This window comes from Labeo rohita, chromosome 1 (assembly GCF_022985175.1).
Source record: "Labeo rohita strain BAU-BD-2019 chromosome 1, IGBB_LRoh.1.0, whole genome shotgun sequence".
Lineage (NCBI taxonomy): Eukaryota > Metazoa > Chordata > Actinopteri > Cypriniformes > Cyprinidae > Labeo > Labeo rohita.
The window spans coordinates 17,093,111-17,117,838 of NC_066869.1; the positions used below are offsets into that span (position 1 = coordinate 17,093,111).

The following is a 24,728-nucleotide window of genomic DNA, read 5'->3' on the forward strand; positions in this document are numbered from 1 at the left end:
ATAGAAATGACCTACAGTAACAACCATTCAGAACATTTTAGCAACTGCATAGCAACATGCTGGCAACATCCTAGAAAACCCTATCAACCACTCAGAATATTGTAGCAATTGCATAGCAACACCCTAGAAACCTGTTAGAACACAATATGAACACCATAGCAATGACCTACAGTAACAACCACTCAGAACACTGTACCAACTGCATAGCAACACCCTGGAAACCTGTAAGAAGACCATATCAACCGCATAGCAATGAGACAACCAGTTTGAACATCAAAGCAACTGCATAACAACACCCTGGAAACCTGTTAGAACACTTTATTAACCACATAGGAATGACCTACAGTAACAACCACACTCTAGCAGCTACATAGCAATACACTAGAAACCTGTTTGAATACCATATGAACACCACAGAAATGACCTACAGTAACAATCATTCAGAACACTATAGCAACTGCATAGCAACATGCTGGCAACATCCTAGAACACCCATCAACCACTCAGAACACTCTAGCAACTGCATAGCAACACCCTAGAAACCTGTATGAACACCATATGAACACCATAGCAATGACCTTCAGTGACAACCACTCAGAACACTATAGCAACATGCTGGCAACATCCTAGAACACTCTTTCAGCCATTCAGAACATGATAGCAACTGCATGCAACACCTTAGAAACCTGTTAGAACACCAAATAAATGCTGGCAACTTTCTGGAACATCCTATCAACCACTCAGAACACTGTAGCAACCACATAGCAACACAGTGGAAACCTGCTGGAATATCATATCCACCGCATACCAGTGACCTACATTAACAACCACTCAGAACACCACAGCCATGTCAGCACCCATAGCCTTGTGGTTAGTGCATGGACATATAGCGCAACTGCGCTCATGGCTACTGTAAAAGGCCATAAATATAACTTAACAACAACAACAAAAAAGAACACCATAGCCACTGCAATGCAACACTCTGGCAGCCTCATAGAACACCCCATCAACCACTCCGAACATTGTAGCAACCACATAGCAATCTCCCTGCTGCGATTGGCTAAAGTGGTTACCATGACACCCAAGATCAGCCGGGTTTGCCTATCCGAACCCTTGTCTGTCATGCCTGCCGGAGATGTCTGTTACGTAACAGGCTGGGTGGTGAGAGAGGTCAGAGGAACAAAGACCTGTTCATCAGAGTTGATTGATTTAGTTAAGCATCTGTTGTCATTTGTTCCGGTTGGTATTAAGTAATTAGTGAGTATCAGAGGACATTAATTGTGCGTTTATCGCGAAGGCAATTAAGATCTAAATGCCATACTGTGCCCTTAGACCTTAAAGAAAACCCATCTGAAATTTCAAGCAGTACTTGCAGTACAACTTGACACTCAAGCACATGCATGAAAACAATAAATAATCAAGCGATTGTGCCCTTCAGGTGTGCTAATGCTTAACTGGAAATATCATTTAAATTCCGATATAGCATTTACTTCCTTCTAGTGCCTCCCTTTATTTCACACTCAAAACAATCTCTTCTTTCAGTGCCTCAGTGTTCATTAGGCTGACTCCGGTGGTGTGCTTGTGTGTAAACTGTCAAGTAGTGAAGCCTCATGGGAGGCTCACGGTGTAGTGAGTTTTGGTCCCATGAGATGAGAAGCCCACTGTTTTCACCTGTGTATTTGGCTTCAGTGAGTGGACAGAAGACAACAAGAAGTGATACATGCATGAAAAATTATAACGGGAGAGAAAAAGTTAAACAAATGCAGACTTTTTAACTTTTTTGGCCACTGCATAATTCCAACATGTCCATTAGTGAAACTTTTAAGGACTAGTATTCTTTGTACTTGTTGTGCACAAAGCCTTTTTATTCAGTACAAAAGCCTGTAAATTTGTATGCACATGCAGTTTATATTGTCTTGAATTTCTCACTTAATTGGAAAGGGGATTCTGAAATCAAAACATAAAAACATTTAAAAGGTTAATTTTCTACATTATTTGATTCCTTAAAGCGTAAGAAGACAAACAAAGCCTCCTTACACCAACACTGAAAAGTTGTGAATTGGTAATTGATGTAGCTTCCTCTCATTTGCCCCATGTGGAGAGACTCTCAAAGGTTTGGGCCAGCTGGTCACGTGACTCCCAACACCAGCCAATTAGAGCGCAGAGCTCAGATTTCATTTGGTGAGGAGTCACTAAGCTCCACTGAGCTTTAGGAAAGGGAGGCTGACTCCTCTGCTTAGCCTCTAAAGTTTTCGGATACGTTTAGCCCATCCAAAGATGGACTAAACAACACATTATGACTCGGCGACTTTGTTATGGGATTTTAAGGAGGCCACTGTAAGAAAGGAGAAGGAATTTGGAGAATTCATCACTCTACAGACTCTTCCTGGAAGAAGAGGGAGATGGGGGCTGGAGCAATAACCATCTGTGTAAGTACAAAAAACATGCCGGGCCAACTCCTTATAAGGCAGGGGAATTCGGCCAGCCAGTATGAAAGTGTGCGTGTTTGAGTTTACACATGATTAATGTGGAGTTTCTGCATGCATCAGTGTGCATGAGGGCTGGCTGATATCCTAGACTTATAACTGGGTAAAAGCTGCTAGACTGAGGTCATTTCTTCCCATCTGTTGACAATGTCTCTTGTGTTAGGCCACATGGAACTGACACTCTTGTGTCAGCTTTACTTAACGAAACTTTATAAATAAATTAACACTGCTTTGGTGCAGTATGCAAAATGTGTATCCTTAGGGCTAAAAAAGGTTTTTTTTTGGGACAGTAACCTTAAATGGACAACTTTGCTCCTGATTTACTCCTAAAAGTAAATCTACTCCTACTCCTTCTTAGTAGTGTCTTAAGTGTGACATATTACTTTAGTGTAATAATACACACCTTTTAGGGGTAATTGAGGTACAAAGTTGTCCCTTATCAGGACTACCCCAGTGGCAAGCTGCTGTACAAATGTGTGCACATTTTTCAGACAGTGTTACTGTCAGTAGTTTCTATCTTATAACAGTAGAGAGGTTCTGCAGCTGTTGCTAGCATGCGCTGCTACAACCAGTTGCTGTCAGGACCACACACAGCATGTGTGCACGCATGCGTTAGAGATATGAATGAACATGCCGAGACTCGCTTCTCACCCAACAGAGATGGAGTTTGTGAAACTGAACCCTGTACTTTTAACAGAACAAAGAACTGCATTCAGTATCCCAGCTTTTGGAACAAAATTCAAAAGTTTGGGTTTGTTTTAATTGTTTTAAGTGTCTTATTTTCATTAAAACTGCATTTATATGATCAAAAATACAGTAAAATAGCAAAGTTGTGAATTATATAATTATGTTATATTTTATAATATGTTATATTTGAATATATTTTAAAATATATTTCATTCCTGTAATGCTTTTTAGTGTCACATGATCCTTCAAAAATCATTATTTTTCAAAAGCTGATACATTTTTCAAGATTCTCTGAAGAACTGAATAGAATTCTTCTGTAACATTACAAATCTCTTTACTGCGTTTGATTAATTTAATGCATCCTTGCTGAATAAAAGTATCAATTATCCCAAACTTAGGTATTTTAGTGCATTTAGCTAGTTTTTGAAATAGCTTGGCTAAAATCTTCAGCTGGAAATAATGAAGGATCTCATGTGATATGAGGGTTCACTGAGGTGTATCTTGCAGTCTATAGGGGGAGGGTTTGAAGATCCATTGACTTCCCAAAGAGTCAAAGCAGGGGGGCGTCATTAAGTAATTAGGACTTTGTCTGAACCGGTATGGAAGCTCTCTGCACAAAGTTTTCTATTGCTCTCATTGACTGTGAATAGCATGACTGTATGCTAACGTGTGGGCTCTTCACATATGAAGTGAGGACTCATGTGTGGGGTTGGGGTGATTTCATGGACATCTGTTCCTGTTGGTCTCTCATAAGTAGCACAGACAGGCTTATGTTCTTAATGTCGACTTAAAGAATGAAATGCTAGAGACTTTAGCAAGCGTATTATTATTATTTTAAAGAAATAAATACTTTTATTCAGCAAGGATGTATTCAGTAACTATTTCACTGTAATAAGAAGGTAGCACTGTTTTCAACACTGATAATAATAAGTGATTGTTTGTTGAGCAGCAAATCAGCATGTTAGAATGATTTCTGAAGGATCAATTCACACTGAAGACTGGAGTAATGATCCTGAAAATTCAGCTTTGATCACAGGAGTAAACTGCATTTTAAAACATTAAAAAAAATTAAAATTTTTTTTAAATTGTAATAATATTTCACAAGATTGCTGTGTTTACTGTATTCTTAATCAAATAAAAGCAGCCTTGGTGAGTACTTCTGTCAAAAACAGACTTTTACAGTCCGTCTTACTGATTATGAGGCAAATTAGGCCTTAAAATAGGATAAAGTTTGTGTTGAAACCCATGAAGCAACACTGAAGCAGATTGCATCTGATTAATCTCAAATTATGCTGTCATGCCTACTTTCAGAAGATATATGCACTTACATTGTATGGTAGCCCTACTATTGGTATTTGAGCTGATTATGCATTTAGGTAGGCTATAAGATAAACGCGTGTTTACAATGTGGCATGGGTCATGCACTGCTGAAAAAGGACATTTCGTACAGGACACCTAATTAGAAGATGCTCACATAATAGACTGTAGAGAACAGAATGAGCAGCTTTCTCATTTACTGAAGGACTGCTAACAGCCTCTGATTACAAGCCATTCTTGGGTTCTTTCCTTCATTTGGAAGAATGCATTGTATCTGTCTGCTTAACACACCAAGAATTCATTTTGATGGATGTTGCTTTAAGATTTTAAATGGAAAAAAATGTTTTTTTGTTAAATTAGTGTCTGCATAAACTCTTTTCCTTGATGCAACAGAATACTTAATTATTGTATTTTAAAGATTGCTGCAGAAAGGTATGTTTGCATGCAGACCTGCTGAAAAGTCAGCCTAAAATGGTTTGCCGGTCTTAGTTAATTTAAGCTGATCTAGTTCTCCTGTCTTAGCCTGATTTAAGAGGGTTTTTTTCCTCAGTAGAGTTGTAAAATACTATATAAACAAAAAACAAAAAAAACAAAAAAAACAAACAAACAAAAAAAAATACATGAACAACACTTTAATAATATAAAATGGAAACAATCCTCTCTGCTAAATTAGAACTAGCTATTGTCCACCATATTACTTACCAATGTATATTTTAAAAACTATTAAAATGTAATTTTTTAAATGATCAGTAAATAAAATTGTAAATACATTTAAAATTACAAATAAATGTAATTTTGCCCATCATTTATAGCAAGCTAATGGTTACCTAGATAACCAATATTTTGATTTAAAAAAAAAAATACTGCCCTTGTCTTAAACTTTGTGGGTGTGACTCCAGGCTAAAAAAAACTGAATAAATAAACACATATCTACCTATATCTCTACCTGTATACATATATAAATTATACAAATTAATATTTCTATTTAGCAAGGATGCTTTAAATTGATCAAAAGTGATGATAAAGACATTTATAACATTAAAAAAGATTTCTATTTCAGATAAATGCTGTTCTTCTGAACTTCCTATTCATCAAAGAAACTTTACTCCGCTGTTCTCAACATAATAATATTAATAATGATACATTTTAATAAACAATATATTTTTTAGCAGCAAATCAGAATATTAGAAAGATTTCTAAAGAATTATGTGACTGGAGTAATGGTGCTAAAAATTAAGCTTTGAAATCACAGGAATAAAAATACATTTTAAAATATATTAAAATGTGTGTGTAACCTAATAAATACAAATTAATTCAAAATATTAACAAAAACTATAATAATATATTAATGGTACTAAAATGGCTTATATTGTTCAGAGTTTCACTTCAATTTACTGTAGTTAAAATATTTACATCTTGGAAATATTTGTTCACCACATCTTTCCTTCTCTAATCCATAACAAACCCTGTACTTTAGTCACAGCTGAGTTTGATATCCTGTCAGCTTGAGTCTGTGTGTTTCCTCTCACCTGGTTACAGGTGCATGGCAACCTCTCCTGACGTAGACACACACACACATGCTAGACTCCCTCCCTCCTGTTTGCTGCCACTGACAGATCCACCTACACCGGCAGTGGGAAAAGTCTCAGATATAAAGGCTGATACATGGACTAGGGGTCTTCACGATGCAGACGGTCAAAACGGTGGATGTGGTTGACTGCTCCTTTCTCTTCTGCTTTTCCAAGCACAACAGGGCAGCAGTCCAGATCAAGGAGGACATGAAGAGGATGGTGCAGTTGCCCATGATCAAACCCTCTCCGGCCACCGACACAGGGGGGAAGAAGATCTTCGGCGTGTCCCTGCTGGAGTTGAGAAATCTGGGACTCGTCAAGGATGGGGTTCCTGTGGTGGTCCGGTGTATGGTGGAGTATCTGGAAAAGCATGGTAAGTGATGACCTGATCATGGTTGGTGTGAAGAAATCTGATCTGGGGACAGTGATAAAGAATTAAAAGTAACCTGAGTATTTCTTTGGTGAGCTATTATAATCCTTTAAGCAACTAATAGCACATCATATCCTGGCCTACCGCCTTTTCACAAAGGAGAGATCATCAGGTGACTGATCCAGGCCTAAGAGTTACTGGGCAATTTATGATTAATGATTGTTTTCAGAGGTACGGCAAATGCTATAGCGACATATGTCAGAATACTTTGTTTTGCCCTTTTGAACTTCATGTAAATGCTATATTATATTATATTTTTCTCTTGAACTTTAAATTTGAACATTTAGAATTAAAACTACATTTAGGAATCCATATATAAAAAATAATTTAAACTTTATTTTTAAGTAATCGTGGTGTGACTGTGCATTTTTATAGGTACAAATAATTTTTGTAGTCATGCTATCTCAATTGATATAAAAATCATACAAAATGCATGCATACTTTTTTTTTTTTATAAAGTAAAATGTTTTAGTTTATCTAAAATGTTTTCCAATTTATTTAAACTTATACATGCATTTTTTTATACATGAAATTCAAGGTTCAAACTTTTTAAAACCAGTTATTTTTTTTTTCTTTTTTGGTGCTCATTTTCAAGAATCCTGTGGGTTTACTTAGTTGGCTGAAGTGAATGTGAACTGGCACCCGAGTCTGTTTTCTACCTGCCAATAGTACATGTTGTCTAAGAACATGAAGTTACAACTTTTGCTGCTTTGGTGAACGGCTCCAGGCCTTTAGTCAACAAGGTCCAAGCTGTGACTACAACAATTAGGTAACTGGGTACTGGATCAAGGTCAATCCAAATAAAAAAGGAAGGACATGTACATTCAAAACAGCAGCTTCCAATTGCTAACCATATTTGTGCAAAATATTCTGCAATATTTATTTATATTTTTATAAAAAGACTAACTTGTTTGCCAATATATGCTCAGGGTTGGGAAAATATTTTGTATCTTTAGTAATATTTTAGGGAGCATTTTGTTATATTAGACAGAAATTTAAAAACAAACCAAAAAAATATAAACACACACACACACACATATATATATATATATATGTGTGTATGTGTGTGTGTGTGTGTGTGTGACCCTGGACCACAAAACCAGCACAAGTATATTTGTAGCAATAGCCAAAAATACACTATAAGGGTCAAAATTATCAATTTTTCTTTTATGCCAAAAATCATTAGGATATTAAGTAAAGATCATGTTCCATAAACATATTTTATAAATTTCCTACAATAAATATATCAAAACTTAATTTTTGATTAGTAATATGCATTGCTAAGAACTTCTCCAGATTCCAAATATTGATGTATAAATTCCAATTTCAAGAAAAAAGACCCATATGACTGGTTTTGTGGTCCAGGATCACATATTTAAAGTTACAAACAAATGTATAAAGCATCTTATTTATGATAATAGAGAAAAGTTCCCACAAGTCCACCTGAGTGTCCTCTAGAAATCAAACTCACCTGTTGATAAAGCACTGCGATTGACAAAGGGCAAAACAAGAACATCATTAAAAAACTATAGTTGGGTCTAATGCATTACTAAGTAATTAAATACTGTAATTTAATTATTTTTCACTTGAAAAAGTAAAGAGATTACTTCAGTCTCTTAAATCTCCACTTCAGTAGCACTTACACACACCAAACTTTACATTTTTATTCCTGTCTATATCCTAAAGGTTTTTACAGATGGATTTGTTCATATATAATTAGCTTAATTATACACAACATTTTATTCCCCCCCATAATTGCAAAAATCTGTTTTCTGTCTGTTTTAAATATTTTCTGGATTATGGAGTGACAAAAATGAGATACCCCAAAATTCCCTCTGTAAAAACATTTGACTCTAATATGTCAAAAAAAAAATTAACAAGAATTTTAACACTGACTTCATCCAGTGTTTAATTTGTTTTTTTTTACTAGAAATGTATGCATATTAGCACATACTTCACTAAATAATGCCTCAGTTGAGTATTTAAGTTAAATATTCGAACATTTTAGAAAACTTGTAATACAAAAAATGTTTTTGTATCAATGTATTATCAATCAACTGGGTAGATAATGCAATAACTAACTTTTTTTTACCCTAAGCACCTGCAATATCTTGCCTTAAATACTTAAAATACAAGAATAATTCATGCAATTTTTGCAATAATTAAAATAGCAGTTAAATCAAAAGGGTAACTGAGTGTGCGTACTGGCAAACAACAGATAAATTAATCTAAATACTTCATCCTTCCTATTAATACACACACACACACACAAAATTGAGTTAGAATTTTAATAACTAAATCAACTTTCACTACTAGAATTCACTGCACATATGGTTTATTATTATATTTTTGTCATACTATACAAATGAAGTCAAAGTGGCTGTGCTTTGAGAAATCTAGAAGCTGCAGTTGTGCTTGTTTTCCACTAGATGGTGCAGTGACCCTTCAGAGAGGAAAATCACTGCACTGGGCCTTTGAGAAAATATGGCAGCATGTTACTTTGGCTCTACGTTTGATCACAAGTATTTTACTTGACCCTGATTTCTCTGTAGGTTTTATCATGTTGATCCAATTTTATTAATTTCTGCATTCGAGCCAGGAGCGCCATAAGTTAGTTTACTACCTGTTAAAATTCTAAAACGTTAGTTAGTTTTACCTTTAACTACAAAATAACTTACAGAGCTTTATGTCCCTCTCATGGTGCCACAATCTGTCAGGACTTCGTCTGGAGGGTCTGTTTAGAGTAAACGGCAGCGTTCGGACTGTGGATAACCTGCGGCAGAGGTTTGATGCTGGAGAAGAGGTGGATTTACATCAGGATGCAGACGCCTTTGCAGTAGCCAGTTTACTGAAGCAGTTCTTGAGGGATCTACCTGTAGGTCTCATCCATCCCTCCATCCACAATCCTCTCATTCAGCTGTACCAGGGTGAGTCAGCGTTTTGTCTTAATTCATGGGTGGTGTGGTGTAGTACTTAAACATTTGACGGTAACCGAAAGATTAAAAGCTCAAACTTCAGAGCCCTTACACATACTACATTTAAAACAGCCTTATTTGAAAAAACGTAGTAATAACCTGGTATTACTGTCATTTAATATCCATTTCTATTGTTAAAAAAAAAAAAAAAAAAGTTGTCATATTTAACGTTTCACTACTTACCTCGCATTCGTTTATTTTTAAACTGACGCTTCGCGCTAAAATTCACGTTCTGCTTATGCGAATAGTAAACCCCGCCTACTTTGATTTGATTGGCCATCTCAATCATTTTGACATTGACGAGCGTTGTTAGACCGCCGAATTAGACCAGCCTAAATTAAATTAAATTAGCCCTTTAACTGTCACCATTTTTTAAAACAGGCATGAAAGTGCACTGTCCGAACTTAAATTGTTGTAATTTATGAACACTTTGAAATACAGATCTAAGGTTGGTCTCTTTTTAAAGCAGACACTCAGCAGATTATGGCAGAAGTGGATTTTTTGTTTTCAGAAAACTAAATTATTGATAAGTTATAGAAGTTTAAATTTACTAAAAAAGAAAATGCACTGTACAATTTTTATTTTATTTTATATAAAATACATATTTTACATAACAGGTTTTACCCTGATATCAAATTGAAGCCTTATGTCTAAATAAGTTATGTTCCAAATTTGAAGTTGATATGAAAAAAATCGAGGTTCCTGTGAAAGTTTGTTTAGGGCATTATACCACAAACAAAGAATGACAATTTGACAATTTATGACAATTTTCTCACCTATTTTTAAACTATTTTTTTAATATATACTATATAATATAAACAGCTTTTTAATATATTTTAATAACTATATCAATCAGTTGTTCATATGTATGAGTATTTCTAGTAAATTCTAGCTTACTTTTCAATAATAGGGAGGTTTCTTTATTCTATTAGTGGTTATGGAGGAATTTAAATTTGATATCAAATTGAAGCCTTATGTCTAAATAAGTTATGTTCCAAATTTGAAGTTGATATGAAAAAAAATTGAGGTTCCTATGAAAGTTTGTTTAGGGCGTTATACCACAAACAGCCACTGGGTGCCATCTAAATGCATTTTTTAAATGCATTTTTCTGTCACAAATGTCTAAATTTCTCTGTCAGTTTTACTTCTATCACAAAATACCAAATATGAAATCCTGAGACTCAGACCTTTCCAATGATATGTTTTTTGTCAAGATTATAAAAAGTTTTGATTCTAAAGCTTTGTGTGTGAACTGAGCCGTAAGAGCCCTTAAAGAGACTTGGTAATGATAAAATGAGAAATGAGAGAAAAAAAAATTATATATGATAAACAATATTTACATACATTGACGTTATAATGTGGTTAGTTCATAATAGCAAAGTAGGTCAGCGGTTTAGTGGCAGTCAAACCTGTTAAGCTGTTGATCAACTGAAATGATTTGGGTGAAGGTTGTGGTTATCTTAAGCTCATGAGTCATATAAGGATAACTGAGCAGAGCGGCCTTTGGTAGTAGAGTTTAGTGTAGACTACGTCATAGTAAGTGCTTTATATCATGCTCTGTGTTTTCACACTGCCTGAAAAGCTCAAAGCAGAACTCTGGCTTCTGATTGGCGTAAAAGATTAGATAGAGCTTAAATAAATGGCATTATTTTACTGGCTTACATCCATTGGGTCCATTAAAACTAGAAAAAATATTGAATTTGCAACTGCATTATCCTCGAATGACCTCTGTGACATGCAGAGAGGATACTTTGCTTGATTAATGTGGTCTTGGTGTCAGAGATCAGCGGTGCACCAATAAACACCTCAGATTTATATTAAGGATTCTCAAAAAAGAATTCCCTGCTGAAGAAAAACCCCAGCCAAAACCAGCCTAAGCTGGTTGGCTGGTTTTAGCTGGTCAACAGGCTGGTTTTTGAGGAGTTTTGGCCACTTCCTTAGCTGGTCAGGCTGGGAGACCAGCTAAAACCAGCTACCTTTAGCTTAAGCCAGCAGGAAATTACATGAGCTGGTTTCTCCACAGACTTGTTTGATGCAGTTTTTTCTTGTTCTCCCTCACTGTTGGTGTCCCAATCTCCTTCTCATTGTGCCATGTGTGAGACACTATATATCCTGCACAGATGGTGCATCTCGGATGCCAGAAAACAAGGATTAAAACAGACACATATTTGTATTGGGAATGTTATGTGTTCATGCAGATACCATGGAGTTGCATAATAATATAAGATGAACTCTTGGAATTGATCTTAAACTGAGAACATAAAAATAATAAATTGTTATTATTAATTATGTATGTATATATATATATATATATTTTTTTTTTTTTTTTTTTAACAGCAAGAAATATATATATATATATATATATAATAATATATATATTTTAAACTATTTAGCAGCTTTTTAATATATTTTGATAACTATATCAATCAAATGTTCATATGTATGATTATTGATTATTGCTAGTAAATTCTGGCTTAACTTTCAGTAATAGGGAGGTTTTTTTATTCTATTAGTGGTTATGGAGGAGTCACACTTCAGCAATTTGATGTGGTTCTTTCTCTTCCCATTGCCCAACCACTGTTTTACAACATGTCCACACACTATTATAGCCGTCACCCTTCCCCTACTTTTTACGAAGTAGTTCTAAGTCAGCTTTATTCACTTCCACATTTACTATTCACCTTAAAAGCACCAAAAATAGTCGTTGTCACTACTTCGTGTTTTTCAGCGTTCCCCCATCAACTGTTACTGTTTCTATATGACAGCTAGCTAAAATAAAAAATATATTGCAAAAAATATTACAAATATTATTATTAAAATATTTAGTAATATGTATTTTAGTAAGTAATTTAACATCTTATTAATGATGAATAATTATTTAATTTAAATAAATACTGCAATTTGTTTATTTTTGCAGTTTGACATATTATGTTGTTTTAGTATGACAGCTGATCAAAATAAAAAAAATTATTACAATAACAATATTATTATTTAAAATGTGTTTTAATTAATGTCAAAATTAATAATTTATTTTTTATTATTAGAAGTGATAAAATACATATATTGAAATATATGTCACAGACTTTATATAGCCTTATAATACAATTATTTAAAAATGTAAATAAAATATCCTTTTCTGTTTCTTTGACTTAGTTTGTCCAGAGGATTCAGTTTCTGGCTTTACTAGACATTTCTTTTGTATTTTAATCATATTAATATCTTCCTATTTGACACATTAAATCCTTCATTGTATTTCTATGTTGTTTTTTCAGAATCCAGTGAGGATGACTTCTGTAAGGACCTGCGTGAGCTTCTTCTCCAGCTGCCAGATATCCACTACAGTCTCTTGCATTACTTATGTCACTTCCTGTCCCAGGTGGAACAGGAACACACTCATAACCGCATGACTGCCACCAACCTAGCCACAGTGTTTGGGCCCAACGTCTTCCAGTAAGTCACAGTCACACAATTCAACATGAGCAAGCCAATGAAATATTTTTGTCTTTCATCAACTATGCTAACTGATCCATAATCGAATACCATCATATCTTCAAGTAAATTCTTTAACTTTCCATTTGCAGTGTTTTTGAAGCACAAGTTCATTGCAGAAATCTCTATATGTTTATTCTTAAATTGTGCATGTATCCGCAAGCCATCTGATATTTTTTGGCTGCAGAAAACTGCATATTATGCAGTTATGCAGTGTCACATTCTCATTCTTGCTTCTCACTGGCTATATTGCAGAATGATCGGCGCTCATGTCTCTAAGATGAACTTAACATGATCCCTGACCAACCCTATAGAGAATAGCTTCGGTCCCTGCACAGTGATTTATTATTTTGTTTGTACAGGGTGGACTGTGTCTTCAAAATTCACAATTATACACAATTATATATTTAATGTTCAGGGTAGCTGACATGATATTTTGTTAGTTGATTATTCTATGCAATTCTTATGCAATTTCTATACCTTCATATTAATTGAGACTATATAAAATATAAATTTGTCATATAACAGGCCTGTTTATTTAAACAAGAATGATATTATGTTGTTTTTCATAATGTTGTGGAAATATATAATCCATATCATTTTGTCCATGCATTTTACTTTTTGAAAACAAAAAAGTAAAATGCCTAGAAGAAGTTATATGGAAGCCCATTTCTGCAACATAAGAAAAATATCGTAAGTCACAATTATCCCCTAAGTCATAATTACTTTCATTGTTATAATTACAGCTTTTTGTCACAAATTTGTGATTTTTATCTTTTAATTCTGACTTGTATTTCATAATTTTGACTTTTTATTTATAATTATGACGCTCATAATTGGTTTTAACTCATTAATTTCAGCATTTTTTTATAATTATGATTTACCAAGTCATGATTTTTAGTTGCTGTATTACTAAAAAATGTAAACTGTCATTATATCATTAAATGAAAAAAAAAAAACTATCCTATCCTATTATGATATCCTGGCTTTGGACTCCAATAGAGGGGGCCAAAGTCTAGGTGGAATTCTTTGCTTAATGTCTGCGCTAACACAAATATCACTTACATACTTTCTGCGGTCATAAATTACTTGGTTGTTATTTTCGGGCACGGAAGCACTCAGGCTGATTATTCACAAGTGAATAGGCTCTGAGAAAAAACAGCCTAAGATTATTGAGATCCCATCTGCCCCTACAAAGCAAAACATACAGATATGAACCTCCTACATGACTAACTATATCCAGATTTAAGCCAACACCCTTCAGTATTTTCAAAGTAGTTTAGAAGGCTGGACATAAAGTGTGATTTTGATGTTCACATCTATGCTTTTTAAATATGGTTTATTTGTTCCTTCTTAGAAGTGACTTATAAGTATGTTGCCTGCTGTTGCAATATGAACGCAACTCCTAATAATACATCAGCTGCTCAGTTTCAGGGAATCCCTGTGACCATAACATGTGCGTTTGACACATCAGCGTTTGACACCACAGCGTCTGTGTATATGCAATGTGTGTAACCTCAGCTCAGTGAAGTGGAAGTGACAAAACTGTTGCCTGTTTTAGGCACAAACCTCTCTTCTTCCCTGTACAGCATGTTCTCTTTGTAAGGAATAATTAAACCACAAATACAGCTGTCAGACGAGCACTCTGTGACCCTATGCAGTAGCAGCATTTACTGTATGTTTTATGACTCTCTCTATAATGGGAGAGCATAGAACAGAACAGACAGTACAGTAAAATAATATTTTACTTATTTATTTTACTTAAGTGAACGCAAATTGAATTAGACTATAAAATGTTACTATGTTCCTACAATGATATTATGAAAAATCTTATCAGATTTTATTTTGTTTTATTCTTTATTTATTTTTGTTATTTATTGCATTTTAATTTTGTAAAACATGTTTTTAATTATTCATACAACTTGGTTTTATATAGATTTATTAATAGATATAATAGATTTTGATTGCATTATTTATAGTCTTCGACCGATTGGGATGTATAATTGCTTATGATTTATTACTGAAAAGGGTTAAAAAGGGTTCATTTAATGTGGTGATCTTTGTTTTCACAGCATACATGTGTCTGTGTGTGTGTTTTTTGTTCTGCAGTGTGTCATCTGGTTTTGACGGGATACGGGAGCAGAATATCTGTAACAACATTATGGCCAAGCTGATCCAGAACTACAGCGCCATCTTTGAGTCTGTGGTGGAGACAAGACAGACTGAAGAAAAACCTTCAAACCTTATCATGGTCAAAGTGAGTGTTGACAAAAATACATCTGAACTGCCACTTCACTTGCCTTTGATTGTCAGTCATCTAATATCCCATAGATAAATATAATTAATAAATATAATTGTTCAGTGAAAGGGAAGTGAATAGCCCTTGAAATGGAGGCATATAATATTAGTACACGCAAACAAACTAAAATGAGGACCAAACAAGTGTTATTTTAGTATCCTTACTTTACTATCTTAGTATTTATTAAGATTTCAAATAAGTTTTTAAAAATTAATAATTCTAAAATTATAATAATTGTATTTGTTTGGTGCAAGGGAACGGAATACTCTTTGAAATGGAGCAATTTAATATTAGTAAATGCAAACAAACTAAAATTAGGGTCTAAAAGTATTTTAGTGTTTTTATACTTTCTGTTTTACTTTCACTTTTAGTTTTAGTCATTTTGTTGTGTATTTTAGTCACGTTTATCTTTTTTTAACATTATTTTTTGTTTAATTTTTAAACTAAACAAAAGTTAGAAATGTGGCCTTTGCAACTAACTGAAATAAAATTAAGTGATTTTTTTTTTTTTATATTAAATTTTATTTCTGGTAACATTTCATTAATTTCAGTTACTGTAAAGGTTTTTAGAATTTTTAGTTTTAGTTCCAAATAACAACTCGTGTCCAAAAAGTCATGGTGCTCATGAGAGCAATGCAAATTTGAATTTGGCATGCAACATTTTCCCAACGTCTTCATTTTTTTGGTTAGATTTACTAACATCTGAATTGTTTAGTTCACCCAAAAATGAAAATTCTGTCATTAATTACTCACACTCATGTCATTCCAAACCCTTAAAACCTTTGTTCATCTTTAGAACACAAATTAAGATATTTTTGATGAAATCCAAGAGCTTTATGACCCTGCATAAACAGCAACGCAACTAACACATTCAACGCTCAGAAAGGTAGTAAGAACATCATTAAAATAGTCCATTTGACATCAGTGGGTAAACCCTAATTTTATGAAGGCACAAGAATACTTTTTGTGCGCAAAGAACACAAAAATAACGACTTTGTTCAACAATTTCCTCTCTTCCGTGGTCACGTTATTTTTGCTTTTTTTGTGCACAGATTTTCATACGTTCATAACATTAAGGTTAAACCACCGATGTCACATGAACTATTTTATCGATGTCCTTACTGCCTTTCTGGGCCTTGAACGTGTCAGTTGTGTTGCTGTCTATGGGTCAGTACGCTCTTGGATTTCATCAAAAATATCTTAATTTATGTTCTGAAGATGAACAAAGGTCTTACGGGTTTGGAACGACATGAGGGTGAGTAATTAATGACAGAATTTTCATTTGTGCGTGAACTATACCTTTAAGACATTACTCAGTATATCAAATGCCTTCAAAAGTGCAGACCAACTGAAAAAAAAAAATCAAACCCATGTATGGAAACACATCTTTCACAACCCAAAACATGACACTTTCCTCTCCTTCAGCCTAGTGGTCACATGAGTAGACATTGTGTCTGTCTGACCTTGCTTTGTTGCTGTTTGCACCGACTCACCAAAACTTTAAGACGTCATCATGCTATCTCTCTTGTACCACCATCAACAAGTGCTTTTCTGCATTTGTGCTTTAGTTTCAGTTGTCAGATGAAATTGTGTTGTCTAATGAATGCATCAGTCATGTGCACTGATGCTTTGTTGCTGTAGTCACTGGGTTCAGGTGATCTCATGTGAATCCCTGAGCGTAATGTTTTGTTCCCAGGAGGCCAACACAAACACGGAAAACACAGAGACGTCACCTTTCACTCCTGTTCCTAAGGTACATGCTCCACATGTGAAAAAGATGAAGGTACGGGTCATAGTATATGTGTGTGTGTTTTTGTAGATGTGTGTATGCCTGTGTTATCAACCTGCTATGGTACACAGAGTCAGTGTGGGTTTGTTTCCACAGTCCATGTCAAATTCCAGTGACATAGCACTTTAAAAACACCAGCAATCCAATAACATGTCTTGCCCTGAGGTGAAAGGTACAATCACAAGACTCAGCTTTGAGTTTAATCCAAAATGATGCAGATCTTGAGTCAGTCAAAGGCTATTTTTTTTAAAGAAATAGTTGAGCCAAAAATTAAAATTTGTTGAAAATGTATTCACCCTCAGGCCATCCAAGATGTAGATGAGTTTGTTTCTTCATGGGAACACATTTGCTACAGCATTACATCACTTGCTCACTAATGGATCCTCTGCAGTGAATGGGTGTCGTCAGAATGAGAGTCCAAACAGCTGATTAAAACATCACAATAATCCACACCACTCTGGTCCATCAACTGACATAATGCTAAATTTCTCTATCTACAAATTTTCATTTCAGCCATTTGAATTGCTTTTTTCAGCATTTGAAGATATTTACTGCAGGTGGGACATAAAACTGGGGACTCGATTAAACCTCTTGGTATTCACATCATGCTGACTTTGGATCGGATTCTTGTGACCTTAATTCCAGTTAAAGGCCCCGGCTAGTGATGTATTTGTCTTTCCGATGGGTATTAAAGTTACACCCCTGAGGAACACCAAAGGTGTTTTTGTGGACTACAGGATGTGTTTGCTCTTGCACTGAGGAACAACACTGAGTGAAAGATGAAGAATAGATCTACAGTAGCTCGTGCCAAGTACACCTCTTGATAAACACTAAGTCAAATAAATGTATAAAGTCGTTTATTTGCTCTTTTGATAAATTGCACGAGCAGGCATGTTGTAATTGAGTTTTCCCAGATTTACTGAATTTTCTCTTACGTGTTGGATGTGAAAATGCACAAAGAATGAGAGTTCTGTTTTCTGTAAATTGAATTGAATTGAATTTTCCCTCCCAAATGCATATGACGGTGGTCATGCGTACGTGCTCGGAACCGTAGGGTGTAGTGTTTACGTATCTGCTGGAGACGGGCTGGGTCTCATGTTTGTCTATGTTCTCTCTATGAAGCAGTGTGAACCATGACCCTCTTAAATGACTGGCATAATGTTTTGATAACAATAATATTGTTTCTGTAGATTGAAAAACCTTGTATGAAGGTACTACTTGCCCTTTGCGCACGTTTTTCCAAGTACACTACTGTTCAAAGGTTTGAAGATTTTTAAAATATTTTTGAAAAAAGTCTCTATTGCTCACGAAGGCTGCACAAAATAACTGTTTTCTATTTGAATATATTTCAAAATATATTCCTGTGATGCAAAGCTGAATTTTCAGCATCATTACTCCAGTCTTCAGTACGATTTATTTGTAGCAATAGCCAGCAATGTATGGGTCAAAATTATCATTTTTTTATGCCAAAAATCATTAGGATATTGAGTAAAGATCATGTTGCATGAAGATAGTTTGTAAATTTCTTACCCTAATTATATAAAAACTTAATTTTTGATTTGTAATATGCATTGCTAAGAACTTCATTTGGACAACTTTAAAGGCAATTTTATCAATATTTTGATTTTTTTTTTTTTTTTTTTTTTTTTAACCCACAGATTCCAGAATGGAATTTAATTGCTTGACCGAATATTGTCTTATCCTAACAAACCATACATCAATGTATACATTGGTATTCAGCTAACTTATTTAGCTTTCAGATGATGCATAAATCTCAATTTCAAAAAATTGACCCTTATGGCTGATTTTGTGGTCCAGGGTCACATATTTTATCAATTTAAAAGAACACCTATTTCACTTTTAAATTCACTTTTACATGTTGTTTGAACATAAATGTGTGTCGGCAGTGTGTGTACACAACCCTATAATGATAAAAATCCATTCTCTCCTTTTTTTAATCCCCATAAATCGTAAACAGTGTTTCAAAACAAGCCGTTTGCAGAATCTATGAAATGTGATGTCACATTTTACAAGCCCCGCCCATGACTGTTGATGGACACTGCTGTATTTAGAGGCTCCGCCCTGAATGAGCTGTACACAATACACCATGTTTGTCTTCATGCTAGAGCATTTAAAAGCAGCATTAAAGGAAAAAAGGTCTTTTTAAGCTACTGTGTACAAGTTATTCGGTCAAAAAAATGAAAAATTTTCTTTCTTCTTTTTAAAAATCTTCTTTTTTTTGTTTTTGGCTATTGCTACAAATATACCCGTGCTACTTAAGACTGGTTTTGTGGTCCAGGGTTACATATATTAACAGTGTAGACCAAGGCCGGTTCTACGCAGGGGCAAGAGGGGGCAGTGCCCCCTCAAATAAATGTCTTGCCCCCTCAAATCAAAATTTTGAAAACTTGAGAAAGCACATGTTAATATACTCACAAAATGAATATATTACAAGTTGACAAAATGATCTGCGGTAGCGGAAAAATCCGCCGAAAAAGGGACACTACACAATACAGTATTAGATTTTCCTCATGTCTCTGTCCCTCCGCTGTGTTGTATTCATTCACAGGCTGCAGCGCACGCACACACGCGCACACACACACACTCCCCCCCGAGCCCTCGGTAAACATCCAATCACCATCCGTATGCAAATTAGTCAAGACGCAGGCTAACGTAGTGTTGTGTCGGATTTCAGCGCGGTCACCGAGTGGAAAGACTTTGAAGAAGCTGCAGCGTTTTTATAAAAAAAAATATATATATATAATACGATCTGTTCTATAGCCCATCTGCTTTTACTTCGTTTTTTTTTTATTATTATTCATAAGACAACCTTTCAGTTTTGTAAATATTCTAGTTATAGTGTTAAGCCTTACTTTAGGTTAAACGTTTTTGAGAATTAGACCACCCAGCTAAGATAAATGTTATGTCGTTGATTGAGAAAATCTGGATTAAGGATATTTTATTCTATTTTATTTAATTTTTATTTTTCAGTTTCCCCCCTGAGGGATTGCCACCTTATTGTGGTCAGGGGGTTTGCGTGCCTCAGTGACCTTAAGAGCTATACCAGCAGGAGCTTAGTCTTCAAGTGGGACACCCAAGTTGGACAGGTCTGAAGGTAGAGGCCTGACAAAGTGCAATCCACTTCTCCAGGCTTTGGACACAGCTAACAACACAATTCAGCAAGGAAAATACTGTTACTATAAGCACAGGGAAAAAAACAGTGCTCGAACATGATGTGTACACATGATGCCCCCTTCACATTTCTGACTGCCCCCCCATATGTGCCTGTCTAGAACCGGCCCTGGTGTAGACAGCAGTATAGGTACTGTATATTACACTGTTGATACTTACTACACAGTTCTAATATAAACATGCCATTTCTTTCTCAGCTGCTTACCTTCACAGACATAACCAACAGTGTTTTTGTAACTTATGTGTGTTTTTAATATAAACTTGTGTGCATTTAACAGTTTAAGCGCAATAAGACATGAAAGAGAATTTAGTTTAGTACTCACATGTCGTGTGTCAGCCGCTTTCTGTTCGTGTGCTTCGGATGTGTACGCTCAGAAAACCGTATATCAGAAATTTAAACCGATATGGATTTCACCACAATAGAAATTATAAGCAAAACCAAACAGATGTTTTTTGGCAGATTATCTGAGGTAAGAGCTGTAAAGGCACAGCTCTATTCTGAAAAAGGGAGCGTGGAGCAGCAGCTCATTTGCATTTAAAGAGAAATGCACGAAAACAGCATGTTTCTGCTTCTACTCAAAATAGGCATTTTCACAATTCTATAATAAATGATCTGTTTCTTTGAGCTGAAACTTAACAGAGACATTCTGGGGACACCTGAGATTTATATTACATCTTATAAAAACAGGCATAATATTTCTTCTTTAATGCTTTCTTGCTGAATAAAAGTATTATTTCTTAAAAACTGTACTGCAACTCTCGTATGTTTTATACAGTTCACTGTTTTTGAGATGCCTATGTTTGTATAAACTTTAAATGCAACAGATTGTATATTGAAATAATTTGATTATTCACTGTCATTTTGTTAGGTCACACAATGCACTCCAGTTGAAAATGCAGATTATTCAGGAGAAAAGGAGTCAAGTCCAGACAACCCTACACCGACACCAAGAAAAAAGAAGGTAAGAATCACCAACATTAGCTGCATATTCTATATTGAGGTTCATTATCACTTTTAGAGACAGAACTTGATTGATTTACTGGCTCTTAATGTTATTATCACCCACAAAATAGGATTGTTAAGCCATAAACTGTAGATCATCTACTTCGTATGATTAAAAAAAAACAAAAAAACATCTGACTTCCTACTTCTGGGACTGTTATAAATTACAAACCTCATTCACAAGTTCCAGTTGAATAAAATAGATTACAGTGTCAGTAAAATAACATATTATAGTGCAATTATAGTGCCTTCCATGGTATAATCAAGTGCTTGTTGTGTGAATTCTCTATCCAGCTTAATTCTGTTAACCAGAAGTTAAGTTTAGATCCTCATTGCGACTTCCTGGAAGGTAGAGTCTTCACATTCATAAATCTGAAATATTTCGCTATCTTCTTCCTTCCAGAAATATCTCAGCCGAGGAAGGTCTTAACACACACCGGCTTATGCTGTGTTTTTGTGTTATCTTTGAAATCCAAAGCTATTGAAAGTCCTCTGTTTACATAGACATGTGGTGCTGATCAAACCGAGTTTGACCAGATAAGGCCTGTGGGAGAACCGTCTAATCGGCAAACTGATGTCGTAAACAGGCTGAGAATTGCTGATGGAAAAAAATACACGATGTGACTTTCATGAAAAATAAGACCACTTCCTACAGCGGAGACGTTTCCAATTACATAAAGGGTCAATGAAATCTTTCGGTTTAACACGTAGCACTAGCCGAACTGCCTCGCTCAGATTACCGCATTTTGTTTTGGGAAAACCAGCATAAACAAACAGAACTTTATACATGGGACGTCTGTTGACATCTATGCCGATTATGTTGGAGTGATACCTTAACAGATAAAGATGATGTACATTTCGTTTATTTATTGACTTATTTTATAACATCAGTTGCATACTTGTTTTTATCTCTCACAACTTGAACATTTCCTTGTTTGGAGGATTCCATTGTACTTGTCCTTAAGTTTTATGATTTGTTTTTTATTGTTCTGATCAATAGCCAACACGCAATCACAGAATCATGAAGGAAATGGTTTGCTTATCATTATCCTTCACCGAACACGGGTCAAAAGTTACAGAGACCTTATTTGTCCTACGTTCACTTGAACTTTGTATTGGGATGGTCTTGGGCATGTAGAAGGTTCAGAGAGTTAACAAAAATGTACAGCATCTTTGGTTGCAAAGTAACACTGTCACTACACTAGCCATTTAAGGGTATGAGCTCTATTTATGCTTACATAATTTGCTTTGAGTGTTTTGTTTACTGTTCAGTCGATTTGATCGATTATCAACGAGGAGGTGAATTTTGTAGGTGTGTTATAAGTCTCTGTTGAAACGTAACTGGGGAGTCCGATTTGTTAGCCCAAAGACTTTCCAGTGAAAGGTGAAAAAAGAGAAACTTCTAGATCTGGACTGCCTTGGGAAAAAAGCCATATGAGGCTCTGGTTTATTAAACTCTGATACCTCAAATCATGCGGCTTGTTGTTTCTAAATCTGGTGGGTGTTAAAGTTGGCAAACAAAGTAGAAAAGCACCACTCACATGTTATACAGAAAACTTCTAGCAAAGTCTTGTTCTGTTATTCTGGATATTGTTTTCAAAATCAAATCTTACAGTTTACTGTAAACACAGGATGTACTATTTATTGAAGCTATCATTTTAAGATTGTTGACCGATGTCTTTGTGTTTTTGTCAGGTCACTCAATGCACTCCAGCTGACAATATAGACACGTCAAGAAAAAGTGAGTCTAGTCCAGACAATCCTATACCAACACCACGAAAAAAGAAGGTAAGAAACGTTGCAAGGTTTCAGCAAAGAAAATTGTGTTTTGTGTACTTTAACGAAATAGTTCAACAAAAACAATGAAAAACCACCATGTCGTTCAAACACCGTAAGACTTTGTCATCTGTTTAACACAAAAAGTGAATTTTTAAAAAATATGGCCACCCTCTACAGTGTAATATACACTACAGTTCACCAAGTTTTTAGTCAATATTATTATTTATTTTTTTCAAAGAAATTAATACATTTATTCAGAAAGAACACTTTAAATTGATCAAAACAAAAGTATTTTTCAAAATATTTTTATGTATTTCAAAAAATGCTGCTCTTTTGAACTTTCTGTTATTTAAGAATAAACATTAAATATAAAAAAATCACGGTTTCCGCTAAAATATTAAGCAGCATAACCGTTTTCATTGATGATGATAATAATAATAATAATAATAATAATAATAATAATAATAAATTTGAGCAGCAAATCATCATATTAGAATGATTTCTGAAGGATCATGTGACACTGAAGTAATGATGCTGAAAATTCAGCTTTGCATCACAGAAATAAATTACCTTTTAAAATATATGAAAATAGAAAACAGGTCTTTTAAATTCTAATAATTTTTCACAATATTGCTGTTTTTGCTGTATTTTTTCAATGCAAAAAAAAAATGCAGCCTTGGTAAAATATTTGTATTTATTTTAAATAAATGCTGCTGTATTGAACTTTGTTTATTTAAGAATAAATATATTACATATAAAAATATCACAGTTTCCACTAAAATATTAAGCAGCATAAGTGTTTTCAACATTGATAATAAAAAAAATGTTTCTTGTGCATAATTTCAGCATATTAGTCTGATTTCGAAAGGATCATGTGACACTAAAGACTGGAGTAATGAAGCTGAAAATTCAGCTTTGGATCACAGGAATAAATTGCATTTTAAAATATATGAAAATAGAAAACATGTCTTTTAAATTATAATAATTTTTCACAATATTGCTTTTTATGCTGTATTTTTTATCAAAAAAAAAAATGCAGCCATGATAAGCATTAAAGTTTTTTTTTTTTTCAAAAACATAAATCTTATCAATCCCAAATTTTTTAACAATACTGTTAAGTAAATGAGTAATGGGGGCAATAAAAGTATCCTGTGAACTTCTAAAGCCATATGTTAGGTTTGTGGGACAAACCGACTGAAATGTAGCTTCTAATTTACACATTTAGGTAACCTTTTACGTATAACATCTTAAAGATCACACCACAGCGTGTGTGCCTTTGCGTGACGTTAGCGTTCGACCCTTCAATAAACAGTCAGTTGAAAGCGCTTAACTCAGAACTCAATAAAACAATGATTTTCCGGTGCTGTTTGCATCATTAACACATTAGCGTATCGATGTCCAGATCTCATTTAGTTACTGTGCCTTAAATGGGTCCCACGTGGGCTGCGATCGATAGCGTCCTATTTACCGCAGTCAAAGCCATTACCTACTGACCGTCTGTGCCTTCGGGACTAAGTGTGTTGAAGATCAATCTAATCCTGTTGTAGTCTCCGTGTTACGTGACTTTGTTACATGATTTCATTTAGCTTCGTGAGCTAAATGTGGTCATCTCCTCCACTTTGCTGTGAGTTATTGGCTTGTTATTTACAAATCAATGCGTAAAAAGTTTAGTCCTTTCTGGCCAAACACAGTTGTGTTCCCAGGATGATGC

General features: G+C 34.6%; 1 protein-coding gene and 1 long non-coding RNA gene across 13 annotated transcripts in view; one reads left to right on the forward strand and one right to left on the reverse strand.

Annotated features, from left to right (window-relative positions):
* The first annotated feature begins 2,197 nt into the window (after nucleotides 1-2,197).
* Nucleotides 2,198-24,728, forward strand: part of fam13a (family with sequence similarity 13 member A) — a 56,768-nt gene continuing 34,237 nt past the window's right edge. The window contains exons 1-8 of one of the 12 annotated variants that reach the window (XM_051115312.1): nucleotides 2,198-2,429; nucleotides 6,236-6,434; nucleotides 9,209-9,418; nucleotides 12,739-12,916; nucleotides 15,065-15,212; nucleotides 16,951-17,037; nucleotides 21,105-21,197; nucleotides 22,934-23,026. In XM_051115312.1, coding sequence (XP_050971269.1) covers nucleotides 2,403-2,429; nucleotides 6,236-6,434; nucleotides 9,209-9,418; nucleotides 12,739-12,916; nucleotides 15,065-15,212; nucleotides 16,951-17,037; nucleotides 21,105-21,197; nucleotides 22,934-23,026 — 1,035 coding nt within the window. In that variant the 5' untranslated portion in view covers nucleotides 2,198-2,402. Of the gene's footprint in view, nucleotides 2,430-5,952; nucleotides 6,435-9,208; nucleotides 9,419-12,738; nucleotides 12,917-15,064; nucleotides 15,213-16,950; nucleotides 17,038-21,104; nucleotides 21,198-22,933; nucleotides 23,027-24,728 lie in introns of those variants that run through there. The other 11 variants (XM_051115380.1, XM_051115295.1, XM_051115340.1 and 8 more) reach the window with 11 other exon arrangements.
* LOC127168512 (uncharacterized) lies at nucleotides 6,353-9,666 on the reverse strand. Its single transcript, XR_007828115.1, has 3 exons — nucleotides 9,650-9,666; nucleotides 9,170-9,408; nucleotides 6,353-6,476 (listed from the first exon to the last, which is right to left on the reverse strand). It is a non-coding gene; the product is annotated as an uncharacterized LOC127168512 (long non-coding RNA).